Source organism: Phoca vitulina, unplaced genomic scaffold (assembly GCF_004348235.1).
Source record: "Phoca vitulina isolate PV1807 unplaced genomic scaffold, GSC_HSeal_1.0 scaffold109, whole genome shotgun sequence".
Lineage (NCBI taxonomy): Eukaryota > Metazoa > Chordata > Mammalia > Carnivora > Phocidae > Phoca > Phoca vitulina.
Window position 1 is genome coordinate 709,452 of NW_022589812.1, and position 18,252 is coordinate 727,703.

General features: G+C 44.3%; 1 protein-coding gene across 2 annotated transcripts in view; it reads left to right on the forward strand.

The window, feature by feature from the left end:
* Positions 1-13,008, forward strand: part of LOC116628032 (transmembrane channel-like protein 5) — a 69,989-nt gene extending 56,981 nt beyond the window's left edge. For both annotated transcript variants that reach the window (XM_032398071.1, XM_032398072.1), the window contains 7 exons: positions 2,163-2,238; positions 2,420-2,553; positions 4,732-4,905; positions 6,560-6,638; positions 10,199-10,303; positions 11,480-11,522; positions 12,280-13,008. In XM_032398071.1, the coding sequence (XP_032253962.1) occupies positions 2,163-2,238; positions 2,420-2,553; positions 4,732-4,905; positions 6,560-6,638; positions 10,199-10,303; positions 11,480-11,522; positions 12,280-12,326 (658 nt within the window). In that variant the 3' untranslated portion in view covers positions 12,327-13,008. The remainder of the gene's footprint in view (positions 1-2,162; positions 2,239-2,419; positions 2,554-4,731; positions 4,906-6,559; positions 6,639-10,198; positions 10,304-11,479; positions 11,523-12,279) is intronic.
* The last annotated feature ends 5,244 nt before the right edge of the window (positions 13,009-18,252 follow it).

Sequence of the window (18,252 nt, forward strand, 5' to 3'; positions counted from 1 at the left end):
ATACCACATTTTGTTTATCCATTCATCCATGGAGGGACCTTTGGGTTGCTTCTACCTCTTGGTTACTGTGAATAATGCTGCTATGATTATGGGTATGCAAATGTCTCTTTGAGACCCTGCTTTCAATTCAATCTTATGGCACATATGAACACTCTTAGATTGTTTAATTAAATGATGTTCATAAATCAGCTGATGTGATAATAACAATATATTTCCATTTATCGAGTGCTTACTTTGGCCGGGTTTTTGAACCCTAGACACCAAGTGCTCATACTACTGATCACTTGCTGAAGGTTCCAAAGGGAAATGTTAGCCATGAGGGGGGGAAAAGTTCCAATCAGAGGTGGCCATTATTACTTCTGGGCCTTTACGGTTTGTGTTAATAAACTGTAAATAAGCACAACTGAAAACCCATGTATCCTTTCCTTTCTCCACGGCAATTATAGATTTAACCTCTGTGCTTTTTAGGAGAAGATTGCCTTTGCTCATGAGCTTTAAAAGAAGATAAGGGAAAGGTGCCTGGGTGGCTCAGTCGGTGGAGCATCCAGCTTTTGGTTTCAGCCCAGGTCATGATCTCGGGGTCGTGAGATCGAGCCCTTGTCGGCTCCGTGCTGGTGTGGAGCCTGCTTGGCATTCTGTCTCTGCCCCTCCCTTGCTCACTCTCTCTTTCTTTCTCTCTCTATAACAAAAAAGAAGACAACAGAAAGGGAGTGTATGTTAGGGACGATGGTAGAGATGAGGTGAGGTAAGTGTCTTTTGCACACCAGCTTGTCTATTTTTTGGCATGTCTACATATCACCTGTACTGGTTTTATTTTATTTTATTTATTCTTTAAAGATTTTATTTATTCATTTGACAGAGAGAGAGACACAGCGAGAGAGGGAACACAAGCAGGGGGAGTGGGAGAGGGAGAAGCAGGCTTCCCGCCACGCAGGGAGCCCGATGCAGGGCTCGATCCCAGGACCCTGGGACCACGACCTGAGCCAAAGGCAGACGTTTAACCGACTGAGCGACCCAGATGCCCCTAAATACATTGTTAAAGGAGTCTTTATTTTACAACCATAAATGGAAAACCTGTGTCATTTGAGAGAAACTTCAAGTAACTTGAAAAGTAAATCAAACCAGGGCACCTGTCTGGCTCAGTTGGTAGAGCATCCGACTCTTGATCTCAGTGTCGTGGGTTCGAGCCCCATCTCTGGCATAGAGATCACTTAAAGAAAAATGTCAGTCACTTTAAAAAATAAAATAAAACCAAGCCTATCACAAACAGTCAAATTCTAGCTGGGTGCTCCTGTCTGCCAAGGTTCTCAGTTTAAAGCTTGTCCCTACCCTTTCTTTTAGGAAAAAAAGGGAGGTTGGCAAGTGTTAGGCCCACCAAAGTGAGATTTTCTTCTCTTGGAAATCTCTACTCAGGAGTGTTAGGGAGAATTGAGGGGAATGTCCTTCTCATGTGTAACCCAGTGCAGTTTAATGAGTGTCCCTGCAGGACCTCAGACCTTCTTTACTGCCATGGAGGGAGGAGAGGGACATGTCCCACATTCGGGACACCTAGGTTCGGGCTTGCTGAAGGCCATTTGGTGGTATGTGGGTGGTACTTTCTGCAAAATCTCTTTTCCAAAGCTGGGAAGAGAGCAGCTGAGGATCCTGGGTACGGTGGGGATTTTCCTGGTTTGCAGGGGGACAGAGCACTCTCCCTCTGTATTTGTTTGTTAGGGTTGCCATAACAGAGTACCACAGACGGGGTGGCTTAACAACATTTCCTCACGATTCTGGACGCCAGAAGTCCAAGATCAAGGTGTTCGAGGGTTGGTTTCTTCGGAGACCTCTGTGCTTGGCCTGTAGATGGCACCTTCTCCCAGTGTCCTCACATGGTTCCTCTGTGTGTATCTGTGTCCTAATCTCTTCTTTGAAGGACACTAGTCAGATTGCATTAGGGCCCACCCTAGTGATCTCGCTGTACCTTAATTAACTCTTTAAAGGCCCTATCTCCAAATACAATCACATTCCGAGGTATTAGGGGTTAGGACTCCAGCGTATGCATTTTGGAGAAACACGGTTCACCCCGTAACACCCTCTTTCCCTTCCCTGCACACCCTGTATCTGCCCCCGCTCCCCACTCTGCGTGTCTCCCCCTGACCTCTGACACTCTTTCTCCCTCATAGGATTGGAACCTTCTTCTGCCCTCTGCTGCCCTTTATCCAAATGATTACTCTTTTCATCATGTTTTACGTCAAAAATGTGAGTCAGTCTGAAGTTGGAATCGATTAGCCTCTCTCAGTCCCATGTGACCCCGTGGTGGTTGGAATTGCGTTGGGGGTGGCGGGGGGTGGTGCCGGGAAGGGGGTCAGGAAGCCGGTGCCTGGCTGGGGTCCCTGCTTCTCTGACCACAGATGGGAGGTGGCCATTTCTCTCTCTTCAGATCAGCCTGATGATGAATTTCCAGCCTCCCAGCAAAGCCTGGCGAGCCTCACAGATGATGACATTCTTCATCTTCTTGCTCTTTTTCCCATCCTTCACCGGGGTCTTGTGCACCCTAGCCATCACCATTTGGAGGTAGGAGATAGTGGCCTTGTGGTGAGGTCTTAGAGATGGGGTGGGTGAGTGTTTTAACATGTCGGCTTTATTATTATTAAGGTATGGTGAGGCCAGCAGATCAGAAGGCGAATGCTGTTGAAAGATGATTTGTTGTTCTCAGACCCCAGTAGAAGTGGTGGTGGCGGGTGGGAATACCACGCCACGGAGGGCCACATGAGGAAGCCCCAGGGTTGGTCAGGACGCAGAGGGAGTGAGGAGAAAATGTGAGCAAGAGCCTTTATTGTGGTTTCGGTGGGAAGGAAAGAGCAAGGCGGGGTACGCAGGTTTAGGATTGGCTAATTGGAACAATTTCAGTGGGTTTTGAGGTAAAGGGGCTGACTGGAGTTGTCTGGTACCTGGCTCTGGGGTGATCAGGGCAGGGGGATAGTGACCCTGAGTGTGAGAGCCTGATAGAGTAGGTGGAGGGTGGGATATGGGCTCTGGATCAAGGGCTATCTCTCCAGGGTCAATAAGACCCCAGATGTCAAAACATCAGAGTGAGAAGACAACGCTTAGTACATTGTTTAACCCAAGTTCCCTTGGAAATCCGCAGACAAAACAACCAAGGGAGGGAGTAGCTCTTGGTTCGGTCACCACCCATCAGGTGACTTGGCACAGCTTCCTCACTTCCTGGAAGGACTGCAACTTCCCAGAATGGGGACAGAACTTGAGCGAGCGAAATGAACGGAAATGCCCTGCTTGAGCTGGTTCCCTCCTAGCTCTCCAACCTCAGCCCACTTTGGCTCCACCTTCCTTCATCCTAATGGCTCTTGCTTCACGCCTGGGACCCTGTGAGCCTCTCCTGACACAGGGTGGAGTCCTCTGAAGTGTTCTCCCGACTCCCTTTGCTTGGTGGCCTTCTGCCCGCCCTCTGGTTCTTGGCTCAGAAGGGACCCTGCTTATCTATGTCGGTTCCACCTCTTGTCTCTTCATTCCATCGCTCATGGTCAGAAATGCCTTCATTTGAATCTTTGTTTAATCATTACTCATTAGTTGTTCATCTTTCTTTTTTTTCATAGTTTATTTTTTTATTTTTTAAAAGATTTATTTATTTATTTGAGAGAGAAAGAGAGAGCACACGAGCAGGGGGAGGGGCAGAGGGATAGGGAGAAACAGACTCCCCTCTGAGCAGGGAGCTTGATGCGGGACTCGATCCCAGGACCCGGGATCATGACCTGAGCTGAAGGCAGACTACTTAACCGACTGAGCCACCCAGGTGTCCCTAGTTGTCCATCTTTCTTACTAAAATGTAAACCCGAGAGGGCAGAGTCCATGTCTGTCTTGTTTACTATGGAATCCCCAAGGCTTAGTATCTAGCACAGCACCTCATACAGGTGCAGTAAACTTTTATAGAATGAATGAGTGAATGAATGAATGAATGAACGAACGAAGGAGTTGACTTTTAGGATGTAAGCAGAACTGGAACCATCAGGAACTCAAGTGGCTTCAGGGGAGGCTCCTCTGTTTTACGATGTCTTTGTATCTCTCTTTTCTCTCTCTTCCTAACCAGTTCCTAGTTTCCCTCTAGTTTCTGCTAGTTTATAACAACTGACTACACGTGGCCACCATTGCCACAACTTCAGCTTCCACAGATCACAGGGTCCCCTCTTCATATTTCTTAGTTCAAGTTCCCCAGAAAAAGAATCTGATCACCCAGTTCATTTCTTCAAGCCAGGATATCACAGAGTTCAACGTCTCCTCTTTGGATTGGCGACCAGTAGATCCAGTGAGAAGGTGTCTGGGAGCAGGTCCTCAGAGTGTAGGTCACGAGTATAAAACATCCCAGCTGAGGCTGTGAGGGAGGGGGTTTCCCCTGGAAGGAGGGTAGATGTACAGCAGGCAAGAATTGCTGGTTCTAGGTCCAGAGCCCAGAAAGGACAATTTGATTCTAGAAAAAGCTATACCTGAGTCTTGTGCTAGAGAGGTTTTTCTGTCCCTTGTTTTTTTTTTTTTTTTTAAGATTTTTATTTATTTATTTATTTGAAAGAGAGAGAGCACATGGGAGGGGGGAGGGTCAGAGGGAGAAGCAGACTGCCTGCTGAGCAGGGAGCCCGATGCGGGACTCGATCCCGGGACTCCAGGATCATGACCTGAGCCGAAGGCAGTCCCTTAACCAACTGAGCCACCCAGGCGCCCCTCTGTCCCTTGTTTTACCAGATTGAAACCTTCAGCTGACTGTGGCCCCTTCCGAGGTCTGCCCTTCTTCATTTACTCCATCTACGGCTGGATCGACACCTTGAGTAAAAGGCCCAGCTACCTGTGGGTTGTTTGGATCTACCGGAACCTCATCGGAAGTGTGCATTTCTTTTTCATCCTCACCCTCATTGTGTTGTAAGTGGAGCACCTCAGGAACCTGGAGGGGGAAACATACCATTAACTCTGCTGGTGGAGAGTCTGGGGGAGGTTTGCCAGGAAGGCAAAGGGCTACAGTGTTAGCTCAGTGTTCTGGATGCTCCTGACTTTGCCCTTGAATTTTTTAAAAAGTTACTTACTATCAACTTGTCCTAGGTTTTTTGTTTTTGTTTTCTGTGGGGTTTTTTTTTTTTTTTTTGGCCTGTTTTATGAAGAAAGCAATACCTTCTGTGCCCCCTCTTAAGAAATAACATGAAAACAAAATGAAAATTTTGATTTGAGACTGCTTAGGAAAATTTTATGTGTGATTCTTTCTGAGATTGTGATTACGTTCAAATGGGTTGGGCAATGTTGGTACATAGGATAGCATTCTTCCATTTCCAAATAAAAACGATCAATTTCTGACTTCTTTTTTTTTTTTAAAGATTTTATTTATTTATTTGACAGAGAGAGACATAGCGAGAGAGGGAACACAAGCAGGGGGAGTGGGAGAGGGAGAAGCAGGCTTCCCGCCAAGCAGGGACCCTGGGATCATGACCTGAGCTGAAGGCAGACGCTTAATGACTGAGCCAGTTTCTGACTTCTTATGAAAAAACAGATCTGCCAAGACTGGGTTCATCTTCCTGCATGAACAGTTGGTTGGCTAATAGCTGTCCCTCTTTAGAAGCCTAGCCCTGATAGCACTGGAAATTGCAACTCCTCAGAGAGAGAGAGAAAACTCAAAAGCACAGACTAGTGGAACCAGTGGATGTTGCTTATAGAGCAGCCTTTCAGGTTTGCAGGTGGAAGTGATGAGACAGAGATGGACTGACTTGCAGAGATAGGCTCCAGGCCGCACAGCCTGTGAGTGACACAGGGGCTAGAACCTGGGTGTCCTCGCTCCCGGTCATGCCCTCCCTTCCCTACACTAGGTTGCCACTAGCCTCTTTAAAATGCTGAGCTTTCCTAGGGCCTTGTTGCATCACACTTCTGATTCACTGGGGAGCTTGTTAGAGATCCAGAATCTTGGGCCCTACCCCAGACCTACAGAACCCCAGAATCTGCATTTTGACAAACTCCCAGGAAATTTGTATCACGTTGAAGTTTGAATAGCACTGGGCAGACTTACAAACTCTGGCTGCACATGTGTAATTTGTGAAAATACTCTTGTCTGGCCCTCTGCCAGACAACTGATTATGAGAATAATTGATCTGAGAAGAGGTCATGGAATGAGTCTTGTTTCCATCCCTCGTGATTCCATGTGCAGCCAGGTTGAGAACCGTTGCTCTTTTTTTTTTAATTATTATTTTTATTTACTTGAGAAAGAGCACAAGCGGGGTGGGGGGTCAGAGGGAGAAGGGAAAGCCGACTCCCCACTGAGCAGGGAGCCCAATGTGGGACTCGATCCCAGGACCCTGAGATCATGACCCGAGCCGAAGGCAGACGCTTAACGATTGAGCCACCCAGGTGCCCCTAGAACCATTGCTGTGGTGTATTTAACCTGTAACTCATCCAGACACAAATTTTCGGGAACACTGTGGGGCCAAAATCCACTTGTAAGCAAATATCTCAGTTTCTTTGCACTCTTTTGGAATTTGGGGCCTGCAAGACATTGGCAAAAGTGTCTGTCATTCTTTCTTTTCTTCTCTTCTAGAATCATCACCTACCTTTACTGGCAGATCACAGAGGGAAGGAAGATTATGATCAGACTGCTCCATGAACAGATTATTAATGTAAGTTCCATTAGTCCCTCTGTTATCCTCCTCCCACCATTTTTTAAAAACATTTTATAATGGGAACTTCCAGACATATTCCAAAATAGAATAGTATGATGAACACACACCTGCCCACCACGCAGTGCCAACTACCATCAACATGTGTGTACTCTTTTTTTTTTTAAGATTATTTGTTTATTTATTTGAGAGAGACAGAGTGAGCATGAGTGGGGGTGGGGCAGAGGGAGAGAGAGAAGCAGACTCCCCACTGAGCCCGGAGCGCAACTTGGGGCTCGATCCCAGGACCCTGAGATCATGACCTGAACTGAAGGCAGATGCTTAACTGACTGAGTCACCCAGACATGCCTGTATCTTATTTTATCTATACTAACCATTCACTGCAAATCTCTGGATTATTTTAAAGCAAATCCTAGACTTATATAATTTTATCTGTAAAAACTTCTATGCACCTAAGAGATATAAACTTTTAAAAAACATAACCACAATACCATCATTGCACCTGAAAGAAATAATTCCTTACTATTAGCTCATATGCAATCAATGGTCATATTTCCCCGATTGTCCCATGAGGTGTCTTTTTATAGTAGGGTTGTTCAAATCAGGGTCTGAGAAAGTGCCGCAGGTTGCATTTGGTTGATATGTTTCTTGTTTCTTCTCATCTATAATCATTCACCCCTCCTCTCTTCTCTTGCCATTTATTGTTGAAGAAACCGGGTCATTTGTCTTGTAGTTCTTACTGGATATATCTGATTTGTGGCCTTGCTGTGGTGTTTACCATGTTTATTTTTTCTTTTCATTTCCTGTACCCTGGTGATGAGATTTAAAAACCTGATTAAATCCAGATTCAGTGTTTTAGCAAGAATACTTCAGAGATGATGCTATGCACTTCTTACAGCATCACCTTGAGACAGAAAATGTCCAGTTGTCTATTTTTGTGTGATGTTAAAAGTAATCAGTGGGTCCGTGCTTTGTTGGCCTGACCCACCCTTCATAAGGCTCCCCATCCGCCTTTCACCTGGTGGATTTTGTAGCCTTTGATGAATATTGCCTAGAAGACCTACTGATTTCGTTAGAGATGACAAAATAGTGGTACTTTACTCCTAGAGATTCTTCTGCATTGATTGGCTAGAATTCTTCCATGAAAAAAGGAATTTTTGCTCGCCAACTATTTGATTACCTTGTAATACAATTTATAGAGGAAAGGCAACACAGATGCATGATTTTTCCCCCTTTATTTACCAGTTTTTGAAATGATGGGTTGGTATCCTAGTGTCTTAGTTTTCTAGGGCCTGCCATAGCGAATAACCACAAACTTGGTGGCTTAAAATAACAGAAATTTATTCTCTCACAGTTCTGGATGCCAGAAGTCCAAAATCAAGGTGTCAGCAGGGTTGGTACCTTCTAAAGCTCTGAGAGAGAATCTCCTCCATGCTTCTCCCAGCTTCTTTTGGGGGCCACTGGCTCACCTGGCTGTTTCTCGGCTCAGGGCTTCCTAGCTGCTGTTTCTGCCTCCATCTTCACAAGTTCTTTTTCCCTGTGTGCCTGTTTCTCCTTCTCTTCTAAGGACTTGTCATTGAATTTAGGGTTCATCCTCATCCAGAAGGATCTCATCCCAGAATCTTTAATTATGTCTGCAAAGACCTCATTTCCAAACAAGGCCATATTCACAGGTGCTGGGGTTAGGATAACTTGGACATATCTTTTTAAAAGGGAGATATTTAAAAAAATAAAAAATAAATAAAAGGGCGATACTGTTAGACCCACTACACCTAGCAACCTCCAAATGTGGCCAGTGAGGATTTAAAATTATCCTTATGAATTCATAGATTTAAGTATACTTGGACATCTTTCAATTATAATAATTTGTTTATGCATAAATAGTCTCATCCTTTGTTAATGGAAATCCTTTTGGATTAGCTCTCGGGCTCCTTTGTCATGATCCCAGAAGTCTTTTTTATTTTTTTAAGGATTTTATTTATGGAGCGCCTGGGTGGCTCAGTCCTTAAGCGTCTGCCTTCGGCTCGGGTGGTGATCCCAGGGTCCTGGGATCGAGCCCCGCATCGGGCTCCCTGCTCGGTGGGGAGCCTGCTTCTCCCTCTCCCACTCCCCCTGCTTGTGTTCCCTCTTCCGCTGTGTCTCTCTCTGTCAAATAAATAAATAAAATCTTTATTTTTTTAAAGCTTCTTTTTTTTTTAAAGACCTTATTTTTGATTTATTTATTTATGTGCTAAATAATGAACAAAATTTCTCATTTAACTTTTATTACTCTCTCTGGGGTGTATACATCTTTAATCCCTATTTTAAAATAAAGGAAACTGAGGCTTACAGAGTGAAGTGACCTGCCCCAAGTCACAGGGCTAGTAAATGGTGGGATTTGAACTGGGCAAGTCCAAAGTTTGTACTCTTAACTACCATGCAGCTTTGCCTCCCTGAGTCAAGATCTTTTGGATAAATCCTAGGAGTCTGAATTTTTGCAAGTTCTCCAGGTAATTCTAATTGGCACTAGAGTATGGAAACAGAGGCTAGACACCAGCAATTTTCAAACAAGTTGGTTATATCCAAGACAGCTAGCAGACTCGTTTAAAATGCCAATTCCCAAGGATAGCTCTTCCTTGCAGAATTCTAGTGAATAAATGTAGAAGGAATAAGGGAAATAGAAAATTATTATGAAGCATATACCACAGCAATAATTGTTGGATGCTGAATAATAATTGTTGGATGCTCAATAATTGTTGGGTGAAAGTTTGAGGAGAAACAAGGGCATGGGAAATGGGATTAATCTAGACTGGCCAGATGATCAGTGGTTCTTGCTAGCCCACTTCAATACTGGTGGAATATTCCACCCTCCCATCTGCAGCAGATTCACAGGTGATTCATGCTCCTGGGGAAGACGTACCCCCTTCCTCAGTTTCCCTTCCCAATTTGAGAATTCTTTATCTGGGTCTACTCCATTGACACTGATAACTTTGACAAGTGCAATATGTTTGATGTCCCTAGATGCAGAGCTGTAAGCTTTGACATGCTCAGTGAGAGGACAGGGCAGCAATGCCGGGTGCCCAGACAGGGTTCTGAGACAGAGGGCATGCCAAGAAGGGGGCTGCTATACACCATTTGTCCTGGGCCGTCAGACCCTCTTTAGAGGAGAATGTTACAATTCAGGAAGGTTATGGGGGCTAATTTGGCTTTGCTGTGAAACATTTCTTCTCTTTCATTAAGAGAAAACATGGCAGGGGCACCTGGGTGGCTCAGTCAGTTACGCCTCCAACTTTGGTTTCAGCTCAGGTCATGATCTCAGGGTCATGAGATCGAGCCCTACATCGAGCTCTGTGCTCACTACGGAGTCTGCTTAAGACTCTCTCTCCCTCTGCCCTTCCCCCACTGCCCTCAAATAAATAAAAAAATCTTAAAAAAAAACAAAGAAAACACAGTGGCAGTCTCTATCCTGTGTCTGGGACCCTACCTGCCTAAAAAATATCAACCTTCTTTCCATCATTTGCTTCTTGACTTCACACCATCTTCCATGTTTTTGTTCTTGTTTTTGTTTTCCTTCTTGGCAGGAGGGCAAAGATAAAATGTTCCTGATAGAAAAGTTGACCAAGCTGCAGGATATGGAGAAGAGAACAAACACCACCTCGTTCACAATGGAAAGGAGAGATGTAGAGGTGAGACAGGAGGTCGCCTTGGGGTCCTTGTGACGCAGACTTGCCTCCTTATGAAATGTACGTCAGAAAACTAGAATAACATAAGGGCACTTCACTTTCTATGTTTAAACATTTCTGTATTTTTTTATTTAACGAATAATATTTATTCAACCCTTTCCATGCTGACCCTTGTTCTCGGTGCTGGGGTTATGGTGAAGGCCCTCATGGGGCTTGGATGCGTCTTTTGTATAATCCAATCATCCAGAAGTACATCCCACAGAGAAGGAAAGTACCCTGAAATCTTACTCCACTGTGTGAATGGTTCAGTGTAGACTCTTCCAGATCTTTTCCCCTAGGCATCTGCAAATATACATGCATCTACTAACACTTTTGTTTATTAATTTATTAGAAAAATGGGGCTATACTGCACACATAGTATCATAACCCCATCCCTCATCGCTTCACGCTGTATTTCTGACATTGTTTCAGTCTGTACATATTTGGACATTTGGGTTGTTTCCAGGTTTTTTGTTTCTAATACTAAAAACTGTAATGAAACATTTTTGTTTTAATTATTTTATGTGAGTATTTTTGCCACAGGGCATGCACATGATCATGTTAATAGATGTTACCATATCATACTCTTAAGAAGATTTTACCAATTTCATGCTTACCAAGAGGGTGTAAGAGGTGTCTGAAACCCTGCTCTAAGTCCAAAGCCCTTGCTGGCTTCCTTGGTGTCCCGGAAAATATAGATAAACAGTAAACCTACCTTAATTCAAATGCCGCTAGTTTTTGGACGTTAGGATCTTGTCAGAAGACAGTGCCATGCCATTTACTCTCTGTGCAAATTAATACCATCAGCATGATGTAGATATAGGATCTAGAGGCCTGACTCTAAATCTTATGCAGGCAGAGACCCTGTCTGTACCCTTCCAGCCCTGGGCCCTAATACATTACCTGGCATATTGTAGCTGCTCAGTAAATGTCTGTGAAATGAATGAATAAATTAATGGAATCACTTTCCCTAAAAGACCAAACAAAACACTTTCGCTTTGTCTGTGGCTGAGCCTTGGTTTTCATCTGTCACATCTTAATTTTAAAATGGTGGGGGCTCACAAATCCCACCAACTATGCAATAGGACCTGAGTCGAATTCTTTTCCAGTGATGAGGCCACCTGTTTTATTCCCTTTCAGCAACCAGGCCCTTTACCTGTCAGGGAACACGATGCTGCTCGTGGTGAGTAACCAAATTGGCATTGAAGGAGACCCAGTGTAACCAAGTGATATATCCCAAGATGGAGGGTCACAACTGCTCATGCATCAGTTACTCTTTCAATTAAAAGAACCAACCCAAACTGGCTTTAGCAAAAATCCAAGAATAATTCTTTCTTGAGGCATGGCCAGAAGCTGAGACTCACAATATGTCACCAGAACCTGTTTTTTTTTTTTTTCTGTTCCGTTCTTTTCCATGTTAGCTCCTTTCTCAAATAGGCTCTTCCTCACAATTGCAAGATGCTTTTATCAGCCTCTTGTACCTTCTCAGATTCAAGTCCAGTGGGAAAGAATGAGAGACCCAGAATTCTCAGTGTGTTCCATTGGATCTGACTGGGTGATGTACGCATCCGTGAACCAATTACTGTGGCCATGAAAATGTGATTATTTCAATGGCCAGATAGGAGATCTGTAGATAGAGGTGGTACAACCAAACAGACCACAGGGACTGAGAATGTTCGGGAAGGGTGGCTTCCCAAGGAAAATCAGGAGCTGAAGCCAGAGGAGAATGAATACGGGGGAGGAATCAAACAAACCCATCCATCTTTTTGGGATAGCATTTACTGATGGCACCCAATGATGGGAGTTCAAGGGGAGAATTGCAGAACCACAACAGAAGGCAGGAGGTGTGAGAAGCCATGGGATCTTAAATTTGGTCTTTCCCTTGGAGACATGAGGCAGTGTGCATCTGGGCTAACTTCTCTTTTCCGTGTCCAACCTAGACCTGCGATTTAGGCGATCAGTTCAAGAAGAGAATTCAAAGGCGTGATGTTTATTGCGGCAGCCAGACACCAATCAAATGAAAAGACACTCGGGCCTTTCTAAGCTTCCCAGGAGGGGAATTCAAGCCATTAGCCAGGACGGGAAACTGACCCCGGTGTATATACTCAAGCAAATTTGGCCATTCCCTGCTGTTTTTTTATACCTGGATTGCTGATTTTCCAAGATAAAATATTCGGAATTTTAAAATAAAGACTATTGTAACATTTAAACTGGTTCCTAAAGACCCAGAAGAGATAACCTGGGAATTATGTATTCAGTCTTTAAGAAATGTGCATATGAATTATTGGTCCTTAGAAATCTCTCCTCCCAGACCTGGCAAAGGTTTGGAAACTGGTGCTCAGACAAATGGTCCAGCCTGAATAAAAATGGGATCCTCAATCAGGGATGTGAGGCCTCTGAATTGGGGAACCTGCATTTGTTTGTGACTTTGAACTATATCTGTCCCACCCCATGTTACCAAAGGTGAACTACAACGAGAGGTCTTATCTACAAACTTTATTGCATATCAAGTATGAGTCTTTGGGGTTGACCTGGCGTTGGTGTGGGTGTGGACGGGGACTCTACCCTTGTGAGGTTGATACATGAGTCAGCATCAAAGTCTTATGTTGAATCGAACATGGAATCAGCGGTGATGTGTGAAACATGTATGTATATGTGTGTGTGGAATGAGTATATATGTATGTGTGTTTGTGTGTGTGTATACACACACATAGGTATATAGAGCATTCTTTTTAAAAAAGTTTTTATTTATTTAAGTAATCTCTACACCCAATGTGGGGCTTGAACTCAGGACCCTGAAGTCAAGAGTGGTACGCTCTTCTGACTGAGCCAGCCAGGTGCTCCAACATAGAGTTTCTTTTGCAGATTTGCCAAATGATTCACAAGGCATGTGACTGTACTTAGAACTGAAGCATCCAGCAGAAAGGTGGAATTGACCAAATTACTCAGGGGAGAAGTCCCCTCTTGCGTAATCACTACCATGAAATGTAATTGGAACTGAATTTTGAAAACATTTAACATGTGTTTGAAACACAAGCATCCAATCAATGCTCAGTCATCGATTCACGTTTTCGTTCACTTATTTATTCGTTAGCTCATTTCATCAACTAAATTTCATCAACTGAGTTAATTTTTTTGGTGTTATCCCTGCTAGTGGTTGCTAGTAGTGTTCATTCATTCATTCAACAAATACGTGCCAAGTAGTCATGAACAAGATGGTGAGCAAATCAAGACACAGTCTGTGCTCTCCTGTGCTTATTGTCTAGCAGATTAATTTAGACAGGAAATTAATAATTAAATAGTAATTAATTGTAATTGTGATAGATGCTGTGAAAGAGAAGCCCAGGGGACTATGGGGAGACTTAACTTGTCGGTGGGGTCAGTGAAGGCAGCCCACTGAATTGATGCTTGAAGTGATTTTTTTCCCCCCTGTGTCACCTTAACTCTGTTCTGTGCCTCATTGGCTTCTCCACTAAAATATGAACTCCTTCTATAAGTAGCATTTTTGCTTATTTACCCTATGCTAAGGGCTTATATCTGGAATGCTTCTCCATTTGCCTCCATGGCTTGGGTCAACTCCTGCTTCTCCTGGAGCTATAAACAAAGGAGAAAGATCTAATTGGTAGGTATCACACACATTTGGATGTGAAGATGCTTTTAAAACTTGGGCTTGAGGGGCGCCTGGGTGGCTCAGTCGGGTAAATGTCTGCCTTTGGCTCAGGTCATGATCCCGGGGTCCTGGGATCAAGTCCTGCATTGGGCTCCCTGCTCAGTGGGGAGTCTGCTTCTCCCTCTCCCTCTACCCCCCGCCTCCCGGCTCGTGCTCTCTCTCTCTCTCAAATAAATAAAATCTTTTTAAAAAATTAAAAAAAAACAACAAAAAACCCTTGAGCTTGAGGTAGGGAATGTGTTGGCTTGCTAGGGCTGCCATAACCAAATACCACAGATGGGCTGGCTTAAACAACATAAATTTATTTTTCCACATTCCTGGAGGTGGGGAAGTCCAAGGTCATGGTCCTTTTCCGTGTCCACAGTTTTGGTTTCCTTCTGCTACCTCCTGGGCTTGCAGATGGCCACCTTCTTGCTGTGTCCTCTGCATGTACCTTTTTTATTTTTTGCCTTTTTTTTTTTTTTTGCATGTACTTTTATGTGTCCGAATTTCCTCTACTTAGAAGGACCCCGGGCAGATTGGATTAGGTCCCACCCTAATGGCTTTAATATAGCTTATTCACCTAATTAAAGGCCATATATTCAGATAATGGTTACATTTTGAGGCATTTGGGGGTTCAGATTTCCAGCATATGAATTTTGGGTCAATACAGTTCAGCTTTATAATAGGGGTTAACTCTCCCAGTCCTCTCAGGGACCCCCGTTAGGCATCAGGGTCCTCAGTGCTGGCTGCACTCAGAATCACAGGGGCAGCTGACCACCAGGCCCAAGCCCCAGTCTAGACCAACTAAGTCAGGCACCTGTACTTGTTCTTTAAGGCTCCCTGGATGGTTTCCGTGGAAAGCCAGGGCTGAGAACTAGTGAGCCAGGATCTAGAATACCTTATCCACGGTTTCGCTTTTTGAAGTTTTGATGACCCATGGTCAACTGCAGCCAGGAGGCAGATGATCCTCCTCCTGACCAGTTGTCAGGAGGTCACTAGTGGCCTAACGCTCTGTCACAGCGCCTACGTCCCTCACCTCACTTCATCTCATCACACAGGCATTTCATCGCCTTGCATCACGAGAAGAAGGGTGAGTACAGGACAATATTTTGAGAGAGGTTACATGTACGGAACTTGTATTACAGCATATTGTTACTGTTATTATTGTCTTACTGGGCCTGATTTTTAAATTAACCTTTAGCATAGGTGTGTGTGCTAGGAAAACACATAGTATGTATCAGGTTCGGTACTATCCAGGGCTTCCGGCATCCGCCCAGGGATAAGGGGGCACTGCTGTACTTCTTCCCAAACTTGCCTGACCATAAAAGCCACCTGAACATGCAAATAGGGAGCTCAGAATATTGCATTAGGGAGGGGCACCCGGGTGGAGCAGTTGGTTGGGTGTCCAACTCTTGGTTTCGGCTCGGGTCGTGATCTCGGGGTCATGAGATTGAGCCCTGTGTTGGGCTCTGCGCTCAGCACGAGTCTGCTTAAGACTCTCTCTGCCCGCCCCCCCACCTCCACTCCCCGTGCTCGCGTGCTCGGGCTCTCTCTCTCAAATAAATAAATCTTAAAAAAACAACAACCCAATATTGCGTTAGGGAACAGTCCCCATCCTCCTCTTCCAACCCTTATTTAATTAGTACAAAATGATAAAAGGAACCTATGCTTTCCAACAGTCACTTGAAAGCTGGATAACCCCTATAATTTTAAGTATAAAAAAAGGTAACCTCTTAAATTTCTGCAGGATCTGATCCTTTACGTGGCCGCCGTGAATGGCCCAGTTCATTTCTGAGGCAATGAGATGATTTTGTTCGAAGTTCAATTACAAAAGGAGTGACTAAAATAGTATATGATTGACATATGTTTTTATAATCTTTGAATTGAGGGCAGGTGGTAAGAAGTCAGCTCATTAATAGCAATTGTCTCCCTATTGTAGCACTTCACAGACATCTCCCTAAATTCTCAAAAGTTGGAACTCTTCCAGGACGTTTACATATCTGATCAACCGTGAGATGGCCAGCTGAGAGAAGCTCAGGTGTGGAGCAGGGGGCCCCTTCTGGCTTGGCTCATGACTGCACACCTGCCTGGTACAAGTAACGGCTTCCACCTGTGCAGTCCTTTACCCACCTCCATCACCTGGGCTCTTGTTAAAAATCAGATTCTAATTTGTGAGGTCAGGGATGGGGCCCGAGAGTCTGTATTTCTATCTAGTGCTGTGGGTCTGAGTACCACGCCCTGAGTAGTTTGGTGTTAGAGCACCTCCACATTTTTAATTTTTATCTTCATTACAATATTACACTGTTAACACATTTTTTTCAAATCACTTCCATTTCCCCCCCTCATTTGAACATCATTGCTCTAAGACAATTAGTGCAAATATGATCCCCATTTGACAGATGAAAAGTTAGGCACACACAGGTTAAGTGATTTGTCTAAGGTCTCATAGCTAGTGGTAGAATTGAGGACTTTGGATTTTTCTCTGGCTTTGTGGTTCTCAGACTGGAGCAAGTATCAGAACCACCTGGAAGGCTTGTTGAAACAGATCCTGAGGGGCGCCTGGGTGGCTCAGTCGTTGGGCATCTGCCTTCAGCTCAGGTCATGATCCCAGGGTCCTGGGATCAAGCCCCGCATCGGGCTCCCTGCTCGGCGGGGAGCCTATTTCTCCCTCTCCCACTCCCCCTGCTTGTGTTCCCTCTCTCGCTGTGTCTCTGTCAAATAAATAAAATCTTAAAAAAAAAAAAAAAAAAAGAAACAGATCCTGAGCGATGTGCGGAGTTTCAGGTTCAGTAGTTGTGGGATGGGCTCTGAGAATCTGCATTTCTAACAAGTTACCCCTTAAGCAGATATTGAATAAATGTCTCAAAGGACAGTGTCTTTTGAGAACCATTGTGCCTAGCTGATCTCCAACGTGTTTGTAATACTTGGTAATACAGGTAAAACTCTGCTAATCAGATTGTTAGATTTTGAGCATAATTTAGCTTGATAATAGAACATACAAGGTCATCGATTCTCAGTAGTTGTGATCAAAGAAACCAAACAACCTTGCACTATAGTAACCATCACTCCGAGCTAAAAGTTTGCATGGGTGTTTGGAAAACTTCATTAATTCTCACCCTTATTTGTCCTCAAAGCTGTGGTTTATTGTCCCGTTGAAACACTATTCCCACTTTAGGAAATGGTAGGTATAATTTTATTTAGAAGTTTGCATCTAACAAAAATGGAGTATTTATGTCTTGGTGAAATTCTTGTCAAAACAGGATTGCAGACACTGATCTCCAAATGAGAAAATGAGTATTGTTAACTCAGTAGTGGATTTCTTAAGCCTTTTGAGATAGTCTTTTCCCAGTACCTGTCTGTGGCATCCTGAGGGCCAAGGAACAGTTGAATGAACAGCAGAGGGTGCAATTTTGATCTGTATTGACTTTCTTGGAAAGAATGCTATCTATTGGTGACACCTGGGTGGCTCAGTCGTTAAGCGTCTGCCTTCGGCTCAGGTCATGATCCCAGGATCCTGGGATTGAGCCCCGCATCGGGCTTCCTGCTCTGCAGGAGGCCTGCTTCTCCCTCTCCCACTCCCCCTGCTTCTGTTCCCTCTCTCCCTGTGTCAAATAAATAAAATCTTTAAAAAAAAAAAAAAAAGAATGCTATCTATCATGACTTTGGATGACCCCTTGATGCTGCTGAATCCTGAATCATTTGTCTACAACCCCACTTCACACTAGGTCTGTACCTCTAGTTTCCTTGAGAAGTTTCCACTTGGCTATCCCATAATTCATTCCTTCAACAAACATTTATTGAACATCTACTATGTGACAGGCACCATAATAGGTGTTGGGAATGATTGTTTCTCATTAGTGAGTCCTTGCTATGGGCTGGACACGAGGATAGGAAGGGGTTTAGAGTGTGAGCTCTGGAATTGTATCACCTGGACCAAATCCTTTCGCTACTACTGGTGTGTGACTTTGGGCAAGTCACTTAACTTCCCTGTGCTTTGGTCTCCTTCACTATGAAGTGGGATTGTGGGGCACCTGGGTGGTGCAGTCTGTTAAGCATCTGACTCTTGGTTTCGGCTCTGGTCATTATCTTAGGGTGGTGAGATTGAGCACCGCGTCGGGCTCTGTGCTCAGCGCAGAGAGGGCTGGAGATTCTCTCTCTCCCTCTGTGCAACCCCCTCCCGCCGGGCACTCTCTCTCAAATAAATCTTTTTAAAAAATACAGTGGGATTGTGATGGCAGCAACCTCACAGTGTTGTTGCAAA